The 12,864-nt window shown below is 44.1% G+C and overlaps 1 protein-coding gene across 2 annotated transcripts in view; it reads left to right on the top strand.

Annotated features, from left to right (window-relative positions):
• atad1b (ATPase family AAA domain containing 1b) overlaps nt 1–12,205 on the top strand; it is a 15,032-nt gene extending 2,827 nt beyond the window's left edge. For both annotated transcript variants that reach the window (XM_083634848.1, XM_083634849.1), the window contains exons 4-10: nt 2,460–2,580; nt 3,893–4,093; nt 4,584–4,690; nt 4,953–5,042; nt 8,136–8,186; nt 9,378–9,511; nt 12,069–12,205. In XM_083634848.1, the coding sequence (XP_083490974.1) occupies nt 2,460–2,580; nt 3,893–4,093; nt 4,584–4,690; nt 4,953–5,042; nt 8,136–8,186; nt 9,378–9,511; nt 12,069–12,189 (825 nt within the window). In that variant the 3' untranslated portion in view covers nt 12,190–12,205. The remainder of the gene's footprint in view (nt 1–2,459; nt 2,581–3,892; nt 4,094–4,583; nt 4,691–4,952; nt 5,043–8,135; nt 8,187–9,377; nt 9,512–12,068) is intronic.
• The last annotated feature ends 659 nt before the right edge of the window (nt 12,206–12,864 follow it).

Below are 12,864 nucleotides of genomic sequence, written 5' to 3'. Positions count from 1 at the left end.
CAAATTAGTGAACCCAGCCAAACCGACACGTTAACAGCAACAACAAAAAAGAGCAAAAAAGCAAATGTTTTAAAATAATTGGTTCCTAAATAAACATTTCAAATGCATTTATTTCTCTAGTACAGGGTATCCGCGGGGTCTTGAAAAGTATTAAAAGTTGATAAATCAATTTAGGGAAGATTAAGACCCTTAACACATTCACTGCCAACAGTTTTTTTTTTACTGTAGGTAGCTTCTGCCAAGGTTTTTTTTGAGGATTCTGGCTCATCTTTCAAGAGCTGAGGATTATTTTCTGCTAGGAATTTGTGAACACAAAATATCTCAAAAGAACTAATAGAATGTGTGCTTTCTCTGTCTAAAAGAGTTAGTTTGTAGAGTTAGTAGTTATGTAGGCATTAGCAGTTGAATACAGCATGGTTTCAGCGTCTGAAAAGGAAAGTTGAGATAAATGCCTTTTTGTGAAATTCGATAGAACAGTCACTTTAACCATTTATTTTTGGCATCAGTAACACATCAGACATCTAAACAATAGTTCTGAACAGTAATTTCCTCCATAACACCACCCCCACCCCCCTCTCCTTCAAACTCCTCCCTCCGTGTGTGTTCTCCTCCCTCCGTGGCTCTGCAGCGGGCGTGTCACAAGCGAGTTTCTGCTGTCTGTGCTGCCTGGCTGCTGGCGGCCGCTCTTTGGGCGAGTCTGGATGGGGCTCGTTCGTTTTCGGTTGTGAGCTCAGCTGGAATGAAGCTGCGTGCGATTCTGGGCTTTCTGCTGGTGTTTCAAAGTGTGTTGCACCCATAATCTATTATGCAAATTTGCAATCCCCCACCGCCAGCTCCCAGCGCAAAAGCGAAAGTGTTTTCGCCAATCCATTTTCATGAGAATGGCTTCCTCACGCTGCTGTCTTTGATTGGCTTTCTCTCGTCTGGAGAGCACTGTCGCCACTTAGTGGGTCGGTAAAATAGGTTAAACACATTCAATAGCTCCCATATTTTTATAGGAGATGTAAAAGGGTTTGATCCACGTCCCACCGTCAATTTTTTTTTTTTTTTTGACGAGATATCTCGTCGACGGCAGTGAACGTGTTAAAAAGTCTTAATTGCCATGTGAGAGGTATTAAATGTTGATGGTGTTAAATGAGCATATGATATCGTCTCATATCGATCGCAGACCCCTGAATTGAATCAATATCGTATCGTGGCAGACTTTGTGATATCGGAAAATATCGTATCGTTGGTCAAATAATCTATATAATATTGTATCGTGATGAAACTTGTAATTTACACGCCTATCGTTGATGTGATGAAAGTGGCGCTGAGGTCTTGAAAAAGTATTAAAAAAGGTCTTAAAAGGTATTGAATTGAACTTCAACATCCCTGCATATAGCCTGTAGTAGTATATATACCCTTTATAGTCTTTAGAGTCAATCTTTATTCCAGTGTTCTTATTAAGGGGCCAACTGCAGCAGCAAGACTTAATTAGCCTTTTTCACTTCCCACCCAATTCACCCATTTTGTGTCTAAAAGGCAGGAAGCAACACAAGTGCAAACAGAACATTAATGAGGGTTTCCAACTTCCAATCCATTTGGTGATCTAGTGACGGGGCCCTCCTTACTGTTTTGCTTGCACCTCAAGATTCAAGATTTTTATTGTCACTCCGTAGTACAAGTATGAAATTCTTGTGTTGTAGACTCCGTTACAACATAGTGCAAAATAACAGGGCATATAGGTGCAGGAAAACAAGAGAAGCAACAAGCAATAAGGCAGTAAAGCAATAAGACAAGCCAAAGACAGTGACATATTCACTGCACATAGGTGCAAATGGCATGGACATACTTTAAACATAATTAAACATAATTAGCATTCTGTTTGCACAGGTGCAAATAGCATATACCTAATTAAACATACAATTAAACATTAGACATACGTAATGGTAGCAGCTACAGTACAGTACAGCTACTACACTATTTGTGTATGTTAAGGAGTCTCGTGGCCTGCGGGAAGAAACTGTCCCTCAAGCGATTTGTGCGTGCTTTTGGGACCCTGTATCTCGTCCCTGTGGGTAACAGGGAGAACAGGCTGTTGTGGGGGTGGTTTGTGTCTTTGATGATCTTCAGGGACCTCCTGAGGCACCGCTGGTTGTACAGTTCCTGCAGTTCTGGCAGCTCACATCCTGTTACGTGCTGGGCCGCGCGCCTCCTGTGTTACTTCCTGCATTTAACTGCACGTTAACCATAGCTTTGGCTAAAACTCACTCAACTCTGTCGGGACTGCCTATTAAAACACTTTGATACTTATAAAGACTCTCTCTCTCTCTCTCTCTCTCTCTCTCTCTCTCTCTCTCTCTCTCTCTCTCTCTCTCTCTCTCTCTCTCTCTCTCTCTCTCTCTCTCTCTCTCTCTCTCTCTCTCTCTCTCTCTCTCTCTCTCTCTCTCTCTCTCTCTCTCTCTCTCTCTCTATAGATCAGATGGAGAGATATAGCAGGTCTGGATGAAGTGATCACGGAGCTGAAAGACACGGTCATCCTCCCGGTCCAGAAGAGACACCTTTTCCACAATTCCAGACTGCTGCAGCCTCCTAAAGGTGAAGGGGGGCGGGGATTCAATTCTTCCTAATCAAAAAGTTCAGTTCAGATTTCCACAATGACATTCTTCCTAGGATGATATCTACAATTAATTTGCAGATCTGCAACTGAATTGTGACTAGTTATAATGCCAGTTCAAGATAGATTTAATTCCCCTCAATTCAAGATATCTACATTGTCATTACATGATGTCATTTAGCAGACGCTTTCATCCAAAGCGACTTACAATATTGCACATTTTGTCAACAGTAGTGAAATCAACTGTGCAACACAATCTGCATCAGCCAATACTTTTTCAAAGGAATAAGTAGCTTTTTTCAATATTTTTTTTGGTTAGTTCAAGAAGGTTCCAGGACCAGGTGTAGTCTGAGAAGAAGGGTCCAGGACCAGGTGTAGTCTGAGAAGAAGGGTCCAGGACCAGGTGTAGCCTGAGAAGAAGGGTCCAGGACCAGGTGTAGCCTGAGAAGAAGGCTCCAGGACCAGGTGTAGTCTGAGAAGAAGGGTCCAGGACCAGGTGTAGTCTGAGAAGAAAAGTCCAGGACCAGGTGTAGTCTGAGAAGAAGGGTCCAGGACCAGGTGTAGCCTGAAAAGAAGGGTCCAGCACTCAATTGTAGATATCTGACCCAGACAGCGTCTGCTGCACACAGTGCACTGCCATGTCCTATCTGCCAAAACAAGTGATTGCCTGTAATCGCGCAGGTTATGTAAGGGTTAATGCACGACGAGGTGTCCATTATCACTTTTTAAGGGACGGCGCGAGAAGCGTGAACCGGTCCGAGGCGCCAGCCGAGGACCGGTTGCTTCCGCGAATTCACCCAGACCATGAATTCACCCAGACCATGGTATAAATAACGTTACATCCTAACGTTACAGCTGCTCTTATATGGTTACATAACGTGCAGTGCATCACTTATCTCCGTGGTAACAGCAAAGGCATGTTGTTGTTTGCAGTTGTAGTGTAATCAGGCATTAACCTTACATTTAGCCTACATAACATGATTATAGGAAAGTTTTGTTTTCGATATCAGAATCAGAATCACTTTTATTGCCACAGTATGCAAGTTACATACGAGGAATTTGTCTTAGTGTCTGTATGCAGCGTGCGGTCAGGTCAATATACAGAGATAAGAAGTAGGAAGATAACTGAAAGACAACGTTGCAGGTGCAATCACATCAAATTAAATCATGGTCAGGACAGAACTCATCAACATGATGAAATATCTGAAAAATGACAAAATAAACTGGAAGGGGCTTTAAAGCTATTCAATGTTACAATGACTTGCCATAGTAACGGTGTCGCCATGGTAACAGGTGTGCTGCTGTATGGCCCCCCCGGCTGCGGGAAGACGCTGATCGCCAAGGCGACGGCCAAGGAGGCGGGGTTCCGCTTCATCAACCTGCAGCCGTCCACGCTGACGGACAAGTGGTACGGCGAATCACAGAAGCTCGCCGCCGCCGTCTTCACACTGGCCGTCAAGCTGCAGCCCGCCATCATCTTCATCGACGAGATAGGTGGAGAGCAGCACACACACACACACACACACACACACACACACGTGCAGGCACGCACATCCACGGAGAACATGGGAGTGTGACCCGCTCCGTGCGCTCTCCGTGCGGGCTGAATTTCTCACTTGCTTCGCTGCACAAAAAGGCACTTTTCTCATCAAGAGAGGCAGATCTTTAAAAACCGGGCCTAGTTCATGGTCCAATTTTAAAATGTGCCAATGTTCTATAAAGACTGGTTTGGTGACATGAGAGTGGAGAGAGTAAGTGGTAATACAGGTTACAGAAAAGCTCTTCTTTTTTCTCACTGGGTTTTGATAGTTCTCAACGGTTTTTCCCCCCAGTGTCGTTTCATTCTGAGTCTAAAGAATGGCTTTTAGGGAGGCCTCTCAAGTGGGGTGGGGTGGAAGCTGTTTGCCAAAAATGATTGTAATAATGTGTGTGTGTGTGTGTGTGTGTGTGTGTGTGTGTGTGTGTGTGTGTGTGTGTGTGTCAGACTCGTTCCTGAGGAGTCGCTCCAGTTCGGACCACGAGGCGACGGCCATGATGAAGGCTCAGTTCATGAGTCTGTGGGATGGCCTGGACACAGACTACAACTGCCAGGTACATGCACACACACACACACACACACACACACACACACACGCACACAAATAAAAATACATTATTACACACAGGACACCAAACGATTTAATCTACTGCCATTTATCTTCTTCCTCTCTCTCTCTCTCTCTGTGTCTGTGTGTGTGTGTGTGTGTGTGTGTGTGTGTGTGTGTGTGTGTGTGTGTGTGTGTGTGTGTGTGTGTGTGTGTGTGTGTGTGTGTGTGTGTGCGTGCGTGCGTGTGTGTGCCTGTCTCTCTCTCAGGTCATCATAATGGGAGCCACTAATCGTCCTCAGGATCTGGACACTGCTATTCTGAGGAGAATGCCAACCAGGTTTCACATAAACCAGCCTGTACGCTCTCGCTCTCTCTCTCTCTCTCGCTCTCTCTCTCTCTCTCTCTCTCTCTCTCTCTCTCTCTCTCTCTCACACTCACACTCACACTCACACTCTCACACACACACACAGAGAAAAACACACGCAAATGAATACAAATATGGTTTTTACTGGTAGTGCATATTAAGATGGATATGGAGAGTAATGGTACTTAACTCATTCACCGCCAAAGACGTCTTTGACGTGTTATCAGGAATAGCCATCCACGCCAAAGACGTGTTTGACGTGTTTTTGTTTTTATTAGTGCAGCGCATAGTTCAAACACTTCCCCAGCCTGTGACATGTTATCAGGTCCCTGCCCTCAAAGACAAGCCGACAACACGCAATCAAACACATACCGCAGCTGTTGTTTCGAAATGAGCAGGAGGAAAAACAGAAAACAGAGAAACGCGCTTCCTTGTGCAAAGGAGAAACGCCATTGAAACACCCCTCAGCGCGCTGCACGAGCTGATCGGCTTTCTGCAGGGCAGCGGACATCGATCGTTCGCGGTAGTCAAACCCGTGACCAACATGATCGATCCTGGTCCCTCGACCCCGTTCCTGTGTCCCAGCCCGAAAGAGACGAGACGGAGTCACAACTGTGTGAGCAGGAGGAAAACAGCAGCCTCGCCACAGAAATGGCTTTCACACAGAGCGAAGCAGCACGGCCACTTTCCTGTCGAGGGCGAGGAAGACTGGATTCCAATGCGACAGGACCCGGATGATCTCGCGGTAAGGAGTGTGTGTGTGTGTGTGTGTGTGTGTGTGTGTGTGTGTGTGTGTGTGTGTGTGTGAGTGTGAGAGAGACTACACTGATCTCTGCATTGTATTCTATGATCACACTCACTCACACTGAGTAAACTGTATTGTTGAATGTAAAAAAAGCACTTCATGTATATATATATATATATATTTATTTATTTTTGTCATTTGTGTCATAATGAATAATATTTACATGTCTGATGTCAATACAGTTCAAAATAAAAGAATTGAGAGCGAGTTCTGCCTGAGATTGTGTGATTTACAAAAATGCCATTTTCTGCAATTTATCTTCTCAGAGAGACCTTTTTGGTGAAAACAGGGTGTATATAAATGGCTATAAGTAGAGTACAGAACATGCTAAAAGCTCACTTTTTTTTTCCTGGTGAACCCAGAGACGTACATCTTCATTTTGAGGTATTGCAAATCACTTTGGTGCTAATAGATAATTTACTGTGGGTCTTGAAAGATGACCAACAATTATGAAAATCTTTGGCCTGTGCTAAATATTGGCAGTCCTAAACTGGCCATGAATGAGTTAAGTATAACTGAAATAACATATTTAGTCTTTGGGGTTCTGGCCTAGAAAAGCAGCACAAATTTACAGACGCTACAAACAAACATGACATTAAATAACATCACTTTGGACCCCAGGAAGAGTAGTCTCACCTTGGTGCAGACTAATGGAAGAGTAGTCTTACCTTGGTGCAGACTAATGGAAGAGTAGTCTTACCTTGGTGCAGACTAATGGAAGAGTAGTCTCACCTTGGTGCAGACTAATGGAAGAGTAGTCTCACCTTGGTGCAGACTAATGGAAGAGTAGTCTTACCTTGGTGCAGACTAATGAAGAGTAGTCTCACCTTGGTGCAGACTAATGGAAGAGTAGTCTTACCTTGGTGCAGACTAATGAAGAGTAGTCTCACCTTGGTGCAGACTAATGGAAGAGTAGTCTCACCTTGGTGCAGACTAATGAAGAGTAGTCTCACCTTGGTGCAGACTAATGAAGAGTAGTCTTACCTTGGTGCAGACTAATGGAAGAGTAGTCTCACCTTGGTGCAGACTAATGAAGAGTAGTCTTACCTTGGTGCAGACTAATGGAAGAGTAGTCTCACCTTGGTGCGGACTAATGAAGAGTAGTCTCACCTTGGTGCAGACTAATGAAGAGTAGTCTTACCTTGGTGCAGACTAATGGAAGAGTAGTCTTACCTTGGTGCAGACTAATGAAGAGTAGTCTCACCTTGGTGCAGACTAATGGAAGAGTAGTCTCACCTTGGTGCAGACTAATGGAAGAGTAGTCTCACCTTGATTGATTGATTGATTGATTTTATTTGATGTATTGTAACAAAGAAAACATGGAACAGAGGACATGCATCTCGGAAAACATCATCAAGGATTAAAACACAATAAAGTCAAAGACTTGTTTCCATTGTGGTCCTTGGTCTAGGACAGACAATACAAACAACACGAAACAAGCATAAGTACAAAGAATGATAAAAGAGAGACAGACTAATGTGCACAAATTTACAGACGCTACAAACAAACATGACATTAAATAACATCACTTTGGACCCCAGGAAGAGTAGTCTCACCTTGGTGCAGACTAATGAAGAGTAGTCTCACCTTGGTGCAGACTAATGGGGATCCACAATAAACAATAAACAATAAACTTTTATAGAGAAATAAATGGTGCAAAGCACAAACTGCTATAGAAAAGTCCATCTGTGCAATTGTCCGACCGCCGGCATATTACAGGTGTACGACCCAGGTACAGCACCATGAAACGTTGTCCCCCGCTGCTGGAAAAAAAAACCTAGAGGGAAACACTGTGACCTGCCAGCTCCCGGTAGCCATCTCGGACTTTAACTTGAAAATGGCCCCTTTCCGGAATTTTCCTTTTGGTAGACTTTTAGTATGTTATTTAACATGCCCAATGGTAACAGAATCCATTGAAAAACCTTTTGTATGTTTGTAATAGCAGTTTTCTGAATGCTTTGTTTGGATCAATAATCAATACATTTTCACTCACATGTTCTCGGGTAGGTGTTTTTTCCAGAGGTTTACTGGCCGACATAACAACATACATGCATACATACATACATACATACATAACAACAACCTGTTGGACTTGATATATTGCCACATAAGATATTGCGATATTATGCTGTATCAATTCCTACCCCACCCCTAACACACGCACACACACACACACGTGCACACACACACACACACACACACACACACACACACACACACACACACACACACACACACACACAGACACAGAGTAAGCATTATTATTTTCTCCTCCTGCAGAGTCAACGTCAGAGAGAGCAGATCCTTGGGCTGATCCTGGAGGATGAGAGCGTGAGTGTCTCTGTACAGCTGACTGCTGATTGTTTGATTGATTGATGGTTGATTGGTTAATTGGAAGGCTCTGTCTTACTCATGATTGGTTGATGGTTGATTGGTTAATTAGAAGGTTCTGTCTTCAGGGCTGCACGTGCTATGAAAAAATCAGTCTTGTGTGATGAGTGAATTTAGCGCAGTAGCGATACATTTTTTTGCATTTGCATTTTTCTGGCTGGGGACACTTTCTATTGTGGACTAGAGGGGAAAAATGCTGTTTACAGCCATCCACCGAACGTACCATGCAGGCTGCTTCATTGCATAATCCACATCAATCGTTTTCAGCATGTAGCAACGAGCTAGCGACTAGCGCTGCTGTTGTTATTGTTTCAAAGGCAGCGGCACAGGCATTTGAGATCGCCGGATTCGACACGTACAGCAGCAGAGGCATGCAGATTCGACACGTACAGCAGCAATGCAGATTCCACGCGGGGGGCGTGGAAAGGAAATCCATTATAGTCGCAGCCGCAGTCAGAGCAGGTCGGAGCCAATGCAGAGCTTGCAAGGAGTGGAATGGGATTTCCATCCGGCACCGACTGAAATGGTCCACCATGCTGCCTCCCCCCAGTCAGACTACTCGGAGACTAACGTTAGCAGTAACAGATGAGAGCAGGCTGACCAACACACGCAGCGATGTGCAACTCTGGTGAAGAAAATAACTTGTCTGTTTCACCTGAAAAGCTCCGCCCAGCGTCTGGGACAACGATGTCCTTCCTCTGAGCCAACAGTGCAGCAGAACGAGCTTTCCAACACGTTATACTTGACCAAAATATGAGCTCGTTCAATGAACGGCGCATTCATGCACAACACTGCCCCCTTTTCTATCGCTTCATTCAATTCAATTCACACCCCTAATTTGAAGTGTATGTTTTATATACAGTTTGTTATGTCCCTTCAATTTACTATCATGGGCAAATAAAGTTTGGATTTTGTGTGCCCTGAATGCAACATGAATGTCCTTTGCTAGTCACATACCTGTTTAAGCACTACTTCAGTTGTTTTTAGAGATGCTAACAGACGTTTTATATGTGTGCTACAAACGTAAAGCCCTGGTCTGATGATTGGTTGATTGATTGATGGTTGATTGGTTAATGGGAAGGTTCTGTCTTACTGATGATTGGTTGATTGATTGGTGGTTGTGTCTGTCAGGTGGATCAGTCAGTCGACCTCGGTGACATCGCCAAGCAGACGGACGGTTTCTCAGGAAGTGACCTCAGAGAGATGTGTCGTGACGCCGCGCTGCTCTGCGTCCGGGACTTCATCCACACACAGACCAATGACAGGTACCTGTCTGTCTGTCTCTGTCTGTCTGTCTCTGTCAGTCAGTCAGTCTGTCTGTCTCTGTCAGTCAGTCAGTCTGTCTATCTGTCTGTCTGTCTCTGTCTGTCTGTCTGTCTGTCTGTGTCAGTCTGTCTGTCTGTCTCTGTCTGTCTGTCTCTATCTGTCTGGCTGTCTCTGTCTGTCTGTCTCCATCTGTCTATCTGTCTGTCTCTATCTGTCTGTCCGTCTGTCTCTATCTGTCTGTCTGTCTGTCCGTCTGTCTCTATCTGTCTGTCTGTCTGTCCATCTGTCTCTATCTGTCTGTCTGTCTCTATCTGTCTGTCTGGCTGTCTCTGTCTGTCTGTCTGTCTGTCTGTCTGTCTCTATCTGTCTGTCTCTGTCTGTCTGTCTGTCTCTATCTGTCTGTCTGTCTCTGTCTGTCTGTCTGTCTATCTGTCTGGCTGTCTCTGTCTGTCTCTATCTGTCTGTCTGTCTATCTATCTGGCTGGCTGGCTGGCTCTGTCTGTCTCTCTCTGTCTGTCTGTCTGTCTCTGTCTGTGTATCTGTCTGTCTGTCTCTGTCTGTTTGTCTGTCGGCCTCTGTCTGTCTGTCTATCTGTCTGTCTGTCTCTATCTGTCTGTCTCTGTCTGTCTGTCTGTCTTAGCGTTCTCAGTTTTAGCCTGAGCCCGATGCTAATTTGTCGGGTTGGGCTGTGCAAAAAGAAAAGAAGAAGAATGTATGTGTATGTATTTTACAGTAGGGTAGAGTGATACTCTCTCTTTATTCTCTCTCACTCTCTTCCATGCTCTCACACACACACACACACACACACACACACACACACACACACACACACACACACACACACACACACACACACACACCCCTCTACATACCAGGTCGGTTTGTATTTTCTGTATGTGACTGTAGTGATTAAATTATATATGAAAAAAATCAAATAGTTTGTGACTATTGTCTTGTCTTAAGTATATTTTCCCTTGTTTTTACTGGCGCCTCTATCTGGGCTAATCAGAGTAGACATTTAGAAAAATCCTTATATAATGAGTTTTAAGGCTGGAACCAAGCCAACCAGTATTCCAGAGAATCATGAGTGACCATACAACATTTCACCTTCAGCAAAAATAAAAGCGAGAGAGAAAACAAAACAAATTTTTGATCTTTTTTCCCTGCATTTATTTTTTGTTTTTGCTGAAAGTGAAATGTTGTATGGTCACTCACGATTCTCTGGAAGACTGCTTGGCTTGGTTCAAGCCTTAAAACTCGTTATATACAGATTTTTCAAAATATCTATGGAGAAAATGAACGGGGAATTCACTTCTGGGGCAAGAAACGTCACATGACTGTTGAGCTCTATAGCTTGCTAGTAGTAAATAGCTATGGCTTCATTAGCCCCGGTTTAGGGCTAATCAAGCCATAGTTATTATAGCCATAGCTATTTAACCAGACAGGTAGCTGACTTAGCTAGCTCTATGCTAACATCTGCCTAGTCTCTCCCAGACTCTGCATACTACATACTAAATGAGTCTGTGCCACTTCACAGCCACAGCTTGTCATTTGAGGGCGGGTGTAGGGGTTTGGAATTGAATGAGTGCCAGGTCGTAACACCAATGAGAGAGTGGTTCGAAATGCTCAATATGTTGCAGGAGCCAGTTAGATGGGCGGTCTCAGGGTGGATGGGCCTCCCAAATTCATTACTGATTGGTGAAGGGTGAATCCACCACTCGCCAATCACTGGCCAAGACTTCGTTCCCAGTTTGGTGAGAGGAGTGTCCCAGACCCAGACAGAGATCTGCATTCTGCAGCATGCAGTAACGTAGTGTATCAGCGTAAGAACTGGCGTTGAGACTAACGTCAATATGGCTAGCTGGCTAATTAGGACCATGACTGATACTGATCTGTTTCTGTTTGATACTGATGAAAATGAACCCACAGTGTGATGATGTCACATGATGACATACAGCAGGGCTCTTCAACCTTTTTTCGCCCAAGTACCCTTTGGTTGATAGAGAAACAGAGCAGGGACCCACTACGATTTAGAATCAATTAAAATGGTGTTGCATTTTAAGTGTGACCTATAATAACATTTATAATAATAACATTTATAAATCCAGCGCACACCAGGATATCAGGATTGACACTTCTTTTTATTCATCGAGTACCGCAGGAATGAGTCCGGAAGACCTGGATGTGAGCACTTCTTGTTCCTATGTGATTTTAGTATGGGGATTTGGGTTAGATGCATGAAATAAGGTATGTGGTTAACAAAGGTTTATGAGACAGCAAAGTTTGTGTTCAGCAAGATAATCGTCACAAATGAGGACCACTTTTAGGACTTTTGAAGCATTTTCTGAAAATCACGATTAAAAAAGCATTTCTCTCTCTCTCCGCCTCTCTTTCTCTGCCTCTCTCTCTGTCTCTGTCTCTCTGCCTCTCTCTGTCTGTCTCTGTCTCTCTGCCTCTCTCTCTGTCCGTCTGTCTGTCTGTCTCTCTGTCTGTCTCTGTCTCTCTCTCTCTACCTCTCTTTATCTGCCTCTCTCCCTGTCTGTCTGTCTCTCTCAGTCTGTCAGAGGATGTGATTCGTCCGATCCAGCAGTGTGATCTGCAGAAAGCCATCGGTAAGATGAAGAGGTCCAAAACCGCCGGAGGACCGAGCGCCCTGCTGCACGCCGCGTTGGACTGAGCACACACACGCGCACACACACACACACACACACACACACACACACACACCCACACGCTCACTAGGGCTGGGTATGGGTTTTCAATACCTTTTAAAGCCTTTAACACACTCTGTCCCAGACGAAAGATGACAAACGTTAAAGAAACACGGAGATATCTTTGGTCTTGGCTACAAAATGCTGGTCCTGCGTTGCGCAGTGAGAGGTTCAAAGACAGCCGTTGTCACAGTCTGTGAACAAAGATCGCCTAGGACGAATTCTGACAGTGACATTTTTTATTGACCGATAGATATGAGCCAATAGGTGTCATCATCATACACAGTACACACAAACTTGCTGTCCTACCCAAGTTTATTATATCCAACGTCGCACAGTGTGGCCTGCAATACATTTATAAGATTGCTCAAATCTTAGTCTTTCGGCGGCTTAAGGCAGTAGTCCTAATCTTTTTTTGGTTTCAGTAATCAGTACCCCCTTTTCTGAATCCAAGTACCCCCTTTACCCAACTACACTATTTTGCTTAGAAAACGGCAAGAGAAAACTAGCATATGATGCAATGAATGAATGATAACCCACCTTTTGAAGAATATAACATTACAAAATAAGAAATGGAGGGAAAGAGTTGCAATTAGTGCCTCCTGAGCACATTTATTTTAACTTTTCATTTATTGTATTTT

This window comes from Poromitra crassiceps, assembly GCF_964638095.1.
Source record: "Poromitra crassiceps genome assembly, chromosome: 4".
NCBI classification, from domain to species: Eukaryota; Metazoa; Chordata; class Actinopteri; order Beryciformes; family Melamphaidae; genus Poromitra; species Poromitra crassiceps.
Note: the sequence above shows the minus strand (reverse complement) of the source record. Positions and strands in the feature narration are given on the sequence as shown.